The sequence below is a fragment of the Gallinula chloropus genome (assembly GCF_964237585.1).
Source record: "Gallinula chloropus genome assembly, chromosome: 5".
Classification (NCBI taxonomy): domain Eukaryota; kingdom Metazoa; phylum Chordata; class Aves; order Gruiformes; family Rallidae; genus Gallinula; species Gallinula chloropus.
In genome coordinates, this window is record NC_140090.1 from 65,713,839 (window position 1) to 65,722,841 (window position 9,003).

Genomic DNA, 9,003 nt, shown 5'->3' on the forward strand with positions numbered 1-9,003 from the left:
AACTAACACTCCAATTATATTTGACAAAGCATCTTTAAAACCTCTACATTTGTGTAGCAATTCTAACCACAGAATCTAACATCTTAGAACTCCATCACAATCAATAAAATATCTTAGGGTGAAGCTGGAATGTTGTTCTGATAGAATTGCTCCCAAAGGCGATTTTGGTCTACTTAGGCACCAGGTTTTCAGCACATTCTGAATTTGATTATTTCTGGTAGTATTTCCAGGGTAAGGATTTTTCACTAGCAATGACTCTAACAATTTTTCACTCTATAAAACAAGTAATTAATTGCAAACTGATTAAACTCACATAATTGTTTACAAAAAATGTTACTAATACTTTGGTCCATAGAAAATGCAGCAACATAGCTATGTGGATTAAGAAAAAGAAGGTATCCAGCCCCAACCAGACTTCCTTCCCTGCTGTCATGGTTTTACCCCGGCTGAGAGACGAGATCCACGCAGCTGCCTGCTCCTTAAAGGAAAAGAGCAGGGGAAGAGAGAAGGGGGGGTTGAGAGGCAAGGGAAGGGAAAAGGAAGGGGCAAATAACAACCCCAAAACCAAGAAACCAAAAGCCCGTGGGTTGGGATAAGGATAGTTTACTAAGATAACAGAAAGATACAATATAACAATGCTAACAGGACTTTAGAGCAAAAAATATATAAAGCTGTTGATACACAATGCAGCTTCTCACAGAACCCACAGCTCAGGCCGTGCCACCCAGAGCCGTCCTGGAACCCGACCGTCCCCCGAAACCGCGCGTCCCCGAAGCGCCCCTGCTCTTCCTCCCATCAGCCCCCCCCCCCGTTGTACTGAGCAGGATGTAATTGGCATGGAATACTCTCTTTGGCCCGTTTGGGTCACCTGTCCTGGCTTCACCCCTCCTTTCTCATGAACAGAGAAATATGAAGAGCTGAGAAAGTCCTTGACTTTCTGAAAGCAACTAAAACCATCAGGGTGTTATCAGCACTGCTTTCATTTTAACTCTCAAACACAGCATCCCACCCGCTGCTACAAATGAAGTTAACTCCACCCTGACCAAAACCAGGACACCTGCAAATGTTTTAGGTGCCCAGAAAGCACCTAGGTATGTCTTACTCAGAGCTTTGGAGGAGCTGTAGAGTATTATTTGAAGGCCAGTGTTTCCCAGCACTTAAGTGGCTATGCTTCACAGTACCAGGAGACTTGCAAAGATTCTACCCATGCTCATTTATTTTTCCTACACTGATCCAGCTCAGACACCTCACTCTTGCTTTACCACACTATTAATTTTCTACTCTAAAGGGCTCATGTTCCAGAATTGTGCCGATACCTGTGCTTTGTTTTCAAAGCAAATGGATGCACCACTGTCCAGTGCTATTATTTAGAAATGGATATACTACTCTGAGAGGTAATTTGGGGAAAGGTGTTAATATTCAAAAACTTTTTGGAATTATTATTAATATCACATTTGGTACAGTATATATGGCAAGAGAAGTATATAGTGCACATGGAAGAAGACTAGGGAAATCAAAGCAAGCAAATAATGGCTGGGAATTTAAAGCCAGGTAAACAATCCTAGTGTTCTGCTTAGAGGAAATACAAGTTTTTGAAGGGTTAGTATCCATCATTGGTCACTTATGGCAAAGGAGAAAAAAAAACAAACCATGGGGTTTTTATTGTTGTTATTTTTCTTCCAAAATAGGGAAAATAAATAGCTTTAGATTAAGTTTTCTGTTTTGATCACAGATTAGATTTGTGAATTGAATTGTGAGTTGAATTTCCAAGTGGTGCTGGGTTTAGAAATACTGATTTGTCTTCTTTTATTTTGTAGATGCTTCAGAAACTTGCTCTCTGTTTGCCACAGCTTCTGCCAACCAACTCAAGAGGGGACTTATCTATTCATTCAGTAGTCAAGCACAACATTGTCTTGAACTAATTATTCCTCTCCACATGGCCTGCCTACTGATGTCAGCTTATCTTCTGCTGACTCATGCTCAGGGTGCTCCTGTTGAGAATGGGGCACTGTTGGAAACACTGAAGTCGCAAGTAGGATTATTCAGCAATAAAAGTGAACATTACTCAGCACAGGTGAGACCTCCTGGCACAAGCCGGCAAATACCTCAGACAATCATCATTGGAGTTCGTAAGGGAGGCACAAGGGCTTTGCTGGAAATGTTGGATATTCATCCTAATATTGTGGTTGCAGCTACAGAAGTCCACTTCTTTGACTGGGATGAAAATTATGTGAAAGGAATAGACTGGTATAGAAGTCTGATGCCATTTTCTTATGGAAATCAAATTACAATTGAGAAAACACCAGGCTATTTTACATCACCACAGGCTCCGGAAAGAATTCATGACATGAATAGCTCCATTAAACTGCTGCTCATTCTAAGAGATCCCACTGAGAGAGTTATATCTGACTATACCCAAGTATATTACAACAGAGTAGAAAGCCACAAGCCTGTTCAGCTTTTTGAAGATATTGTTATTAAGAATGGAGCACTTAATACCAAATACAAAGCTATTCAGAGAAGTTTGTATGATGTTCATATGGAAAAGTGGCTTAAGCATTTCAGTTTGGATCAGATTCACATTGTGGATGGCAACACTTTAATCAAAGACCCTCTTCCTGAATTACAAAAAGTTGAAAGATTTCTAAACCTTCCTTCCCGAATTATGTCTTCGAATTTTTATTTCAATCAAACCAAGGGATTCTACTGCATTAGAAGTGATGGAAGGGAGAGATGTTTACATGAATCCAAAGGGCGTCCTCATCCTCTTGTTAACAACACTGTTTTAGAGCAACTGTATTCTTACTTCAGAGAGCACAATGCAAAATTTTACAGAATGGTTAATCATTCCTTCGACTGGCATTAATACATTTGGAGTCAATATTTCTTAAAAAGGGCCTGAAACAAACTCTTCCAGACATATCTTTCTAAACTGTAGAGATTTGTATTGTGAGAACTTAACATACTGGTGATAAACTTCACTGGAATAAGGCATCTGGTAACTCATGGAAACGGTACCCTTTCTGTTGGGGAAAAAGAAGTTTCACGTATTTGTATTATTGCTGTGAGTCATGCTCTGATCTTCTTTCTCTCATCATGCAAATACATTAACTTGAGCAGACTCATTTCAGCTCTTTACCTGTTACAAGATTTGTGCTGTTTTGGAAAAATGACTGCTTCAAATAGTGTAAAAAAAATGTAGCTCTTCAAAATGGTATTATTCTAACTGTTCTGTATTTTTTGTTGTTAGTATTTTTTATATCATGCACAACGATAGTGGTGTTGATTTATAGAATTTTTCATACAATACATTAAATTGTATGTTAAAACAGGGGCATACATAGTGGCTCCAATAAATAATTCATCCTATGTTAACATGCCAAAGTTCTTAATAAAAGGAATCTATTTCACCTGTGATTTGAGTAGGTGAACTAGAAGCTCCCTGTCTGTACATCATTACTATTAAACTACACACTTCTTCCTATCTTGGGTTTGCAAAAAAATAAATTTAAAAGAAATCTCCAAAGTAACAATATCAACTATTTGAAGAAGCTTTAAGTGAGAGTTCTGAATATAAAGCAATGAACATATCCCAGGCAACCTCAATTTACACTGCTATTCTGTACATTAAAAAAATATGCAAAACTATTATTAATATCAGCAACTGTACAAATATTTGATACTATAAATTAAATCATTTTGCTCTTGAATGGAAAAGCTCTTCATTAGTACTACCATTTTAATCATGTCTGTATTCTGTGACTAGTTATTCTGTTGCTCTCCTGGCTTTAGTTTACATATCTCCATTGGCTCTTTGGTAGTTAAAAAAAAAACTTGCTTGCCCTCCAAAGCTTGGAGCATTTTTATTTTGTCATTTCTAATGCAGGTCACCGGATGTTCTCAAAGTTAAAATAACCTCTAGTTATACTGTATATCTCAGACACAGTGTTTAGTATGCTAAGGATGACAGACTCAGATTATATACAAAACCCACACTCATCTATACCCTCCATTATAAACTTTTTAATTCTTTTGTGGTTGTTGGTTGACAGTATCGTGCTGGTCTGTTCTCCTTTTTCATGTAAAGATGTTATTATATATAAATACCAAAGAAGAAAGTCAACTTGAAATCTTAAATATGGTGCCAGATAGAACTACAAGTGGAGATGTGCTTGTCTGAAATTGTACCTTGCAATCAAGAAACTCTAGTGGCCCCCCCCCCCCCCCCACCCCCCCCCCGTAAAAGCATGATTAAGTGCATTCCTCTTCAGGCTGCTCAGGCCACTGGGGAGCTGTAACTGTGTGGACCCACTCTGAGCATCACAGCATCAAACTCCACCAAACACTGGTGAGGGTCCTGACTCTGTGACCTGTCTAAGCCACTGCACAGCCTATAGGAGTTTATGTGCCTAACGTGGGATTCAGTCTTCCACTTCACAGGCTAGAAGGTACGTATTGCAGCACTCATTTTTAGGCTTTGATGAGGGGAGCATACATCTAAGTAGTATATTTAGGCAAGTAGCAGTATTCCTCTGAAGCTGGACAGAATCAGACCCAGCCAGAATATGTGGAAATAGCCTTCATCAAATATTCCCTCAATAAATGTAAAATGTTAAAAATTATATAATAAATCTTATTCCTTATCTCTTCTGCTGCTTGTATGTGTATATATGATAAAATTATATTTATTTTGCATTAGCATATAACAACCTCTGAAAGTATCTTTCTGAAGTACTATTAGTCACCACTTACCTGATTTCTACAGATGGCCCAAATTGTTATTTATTTCTTCCACCTTTTCTGAGATTGTGGCTTCTTAATCATTAGTATCAATCAGATCAGGGCACTTCTCAGAAGTACAAAGTTGATCTGAATCAGATGTTAAAATACAAATGCCTGTCTTTCAAATTAGCTGAAGAACAAGGTGTTTATGCTGATATTATACCATCTTTACAAGGACATTGGGTAGGCAGGCTAATAGCTACAGCTGTGCAGTCTAACACCTTATTTTTCATTTGTTAAGCAAAAATTCAGCCTGGAAAAAATCTGAACTCTGAATCAGTAGGGTGATTTTATATTGGACTGGCACTTTGCATTCTGTGGGCACAGCATTTTATCTGATAACAGAAGCCTCAAATCCAGGTTCACCATGGTGTTTAACATACCCTGGTCTTTCTGACCAACACAATCTTAGTGATGAATGGAACTCATCCAGTCCACTAATTGCAGAAACACAGTATTGAAGATAGCAACACGCCAGCAGTTTATGTCACAGATTGTAGTTTTTCTTTCTACATTGCTGTTTCTCATACATTCCAAAACTTTGCATATTCTTCTTGTTTTGCTTCTTTTCAATGATTACTCTATTTAACAGTATTGAACAAGGTTGTGTTGGGGTTTTTTCTGGGTTGTTGGATTGGGTTTTTTTTTGGAGGGGGGGTATTTTGGGGTGGGGGTTGGATTTTTGTTATGGGGTTTTGGTTGGGGTTTTTTGCAAGAAACTAATTTGAAAACAATGGATACTTGAACAAAGGTTTCAGGTAGTTTCCAGTAATGGAAGAGTTCACATGCCTGTATGTCACATTCAATTTCATAGGCTTTCAAGAAAAAAATAAAAAGAAATCTAATGTCTTACTATATTTACGCTTGCAGGCGTCAAATTCTTCTCTTTCTTCTCTGAAGTTTACAGCTAATCTTTAAATGAGTTGAATGCAGGAACACCAGTTGGCGGAAGCTGTATGCATCTTTGAAAGTGCAGGTCCCTTTCTGGAATTTACATTTCAAGGAGAGCTGATCTGTATGGATTAGTGATGCATATATCTACTGGATTTGTTAGCACTCATAATTCCTGTTCAGCATTTTTGGGAAGGAATGGATGGCATTAATTCAACAATCATTTTAGAGTTTACTAATGCCAGGAGACATCAATTATGCATGGTATAATTTGGATGAGGAGTTGGTTGGTTTGGTTTTACATAATATTCTCATCTGAAGTTTTGTTTCAGTAGATGGTCTACAAAGATGCGACTTAACCTCTACATAACAGATTTCAATCAATATGGTACACTGTAATTTAACATTACAAAAGTTTCAGTTTCTCATTTTGTGGTCTGAAAAATATTATCTCATGCAGTCCTAACTTCCTCCATTCTTAATGTCTTCAAAAGGGAACACTCCTTCCTCATCCTCTGGAGGGGAATCAGATCAACCTAATAGACAATTCATTCAGCCATAATTTTGAAATATTGAAATAAAATGTACTCAGTTTTTGGAATTCAAAACTAGTCAAATTTTGGACAGAACTCAAGGTTCACAAACAGTTTAAAGATGTCGTTAACAAGACAGCGCTCGATTTAAGAAATTAGAAGTTCCTAAGAAATTCTTGTACTATTGATATAAAACTTCAAGTATTCTTCTCCAAATCAGTTATCAAAGGACTTGCATCTCATTATCTGATACTAAAGAGGTGTTTGCAGAAATAAATTTCATCTGGGGAGGTTGCTGAAAGAGATCATGCAGTTTTCCAAAGGTTTTGGGAAGCATCTGAAACAGATGATATATGATATAATTGATGATATGACATAATTGTGTGTTAGAATACTATGGAATTTATGATGATTAGAGCAGCTATTTGATGTTGTTTTGCATCCCACAAATATTAGATGTTCATTTTAAATACCGTTCCTTTCCTTTTTTAGATAAAATGCCATAGTTACAGTTGCTTTGATCTATTATCACTGAGAATTAGCAATAGAGCAACTGCTGCTGTAACAGGATCGGTTGAGCCTTTTCTAGAATAAGCAGCCCCTTCACACCTAATACCCAGATAAATCTAATAATAGTGTTTCTAATACAAACTATATAGATTACCTATAGTACAGCAGGAAAAAAAAAAAAGCAATGGGAAATTTAAGAGTACCAAAAGAGTAAAAATTTAAACATTCTTAACTAATGGGAAGAAAACCAAGAGGTCCTTCTATTGCACTCACCCCCATCACTTCACTAGGAAGCAGCTTGGATTTTTGCACTGTATCCCCTGTGTCTAGCTGCTCAAAGGCCTTGGACTGACTTCTGCTCTTGTCTTTCACAGCTTAGCCCTGGCAGAGCATTTGCAGTTCCTCTTAAGGTATACCTGCAAGAGCAGAGATATTTGTGAGAGCAAGGACAGCTTACATACATACCCTTACTTACCTGTAAGAGCAGAGGCAATATTGTGAAGACCTTTACAGAGGGCATACGCTTGCATGCTGCTGCACAACATCGATTCATTCCATGTCATTTTGATACAAAGCCAATAGATAATCCTATAAAACACATCAAAGAAAGATTAGATTGACTGCTGTAGGGAAGCACATCTGCATACAGGGTTTTCAGTCCTTGTGCACATTTCAAGAGCACATCAAAAAGAAATTTTAAAATTGGGTTGTTTCCAGCAAGTTTGCTTATTGCCTTTGTCAATTCAGATACTTTCATGAGCTGGACCAAAAAAATTAAAAAGTGTTATAATCTCTATGATTTCCTGTTTAATCTCTTTGGTCAAAACCCAAAAATACAGGTTATTACTTTGGTGGGACCACAGGGAAAAAAAAAAAGGAAAAACACCCCCATTACCTTGATTCACAGTAAGAGTTAGTGGCAGAATAACATTTCCTTGCAGAGAAAAGAACATTTGTAAAGATTATACTCCTGTAGATTATTATTTTCTATATTTGTAGATTTGATCATTTCCTTCAAAGCTTGAATTTTATTGCAGAAATGAACAGACACATTGTAATTAAAATCAGTAATAAATTGCCTAGCACATCAGTCATTTCCAGCAGTTAACAGCCAATATTTCATCACTAGCCAAACAATTTCCACTTTGAATATTTTAAGTTTCAATGTGATTTACTAATTTTTTTTGTTGTTTTATAAAAACAGCTGTAAGTCAGAAGAACCAACAGTGGGAAAAAGCCCTCTGTATCATTCAGTCATTATAGAGGAATTGTCATGTCTCTAAGGTTAACAGTGACACAAGCTTAGCACAATTCCTGAAAAATTACTGGAAGCCAAAACACTAACAGAACTGCACAGTATAAATTAGTACTTGAAGTTGAATCTGCTACTTAGGGAAAACAAAACAGATTCAATACAGACCAACAAAGATCATATGTTCCTGGTAAAAGTTGATGTGATGTAAAATGGACAGTATGATATGCATCAGCCCAGGATACAAGTACTATAAAGACTACTTTCTCATGCAGCCTTATGCTTTTACATTGTATATTCTTTTAACCTCATTACAAAAATCACTGCTTGTGTTTAAAGAAAAACATCTTAATGTTAAGTCTTTGTCAGTGGTGCAATTTTCTGTCTGGTTTTGTATTGTTTCTTCGGAGATAAAAGGTGATATAAGTCACACTACAACAGAAGTAGAGAATTATCATACCAGAACTAACACTATTGCTCCTGTTCTCAGAAAATACCATTTTTATATAGGAATTGATAGTTTAACAAACTTTTTGCATTTCCTCTCTCTTCTTTAGACAATACAACTATGTTCTAGTTTTTCTTATTCTGAAGAATATTACTCTGAAGTCTTACATTGTTTTTCTAAAGCACTGACTTACGGATCTACATCAGATGGCAGTAATAAAAGGTAAGCACAGGTAATTTAGAATCCATTCCCTTTGCCTGGCTAAGATTTTTATTTTTTTCTTATTGATGTGAATATTTTGTTAGGAGCTTTCTATCAGGAACCTATCAGCCAAACGTGCAATAGGAAAGAAATAAAGTCAACTTATATGCAATAAAATCTGGGCTGAAGGCCCTCTTGTGCTAAATATTTGTTGACATAATATGATACAGTTACAAATTAAAGTTATGATTGGACTGATAAGACAATGCACAGAACTAAGTAACATGTTACTCCAGGGATTTATCTAGGTATTCTACATGCCTGAATTAATTTTACCACCATTAAGCTATTAGGGACATACTTTAATATACATTCTCAAAACACTG

At 36.7% G+C, this 9,003-nt stretch overlaps 1 protein-coding gene across 1 annotated transcript; it reads left to right on the plus strand.

Annotated features, from left to right (window-relative positions):
• Nucleotides 1–1,936: 1,936 nt before the first annotated feature.
• Nucleotides 1,937–2,866, plus strand: LOC311192785 (heparan sulfate glucosamine 3-O-sulfotransferase 1-like; the record flags this gene model as incomplete). The annotated part of the gene is made up of 1 exon (XM_084265377.1): nt 1,937–2,866. One exon carries the CDS (start codon nt 1,937–1,939, stop codon nt 2,864–2,866), a length of 930 nt encoding a protein of 309 aa, XP_084121503.1.
• Between the last annotated feature and the right edge of the window lie 6,137 nt (nt 2,867–9,003).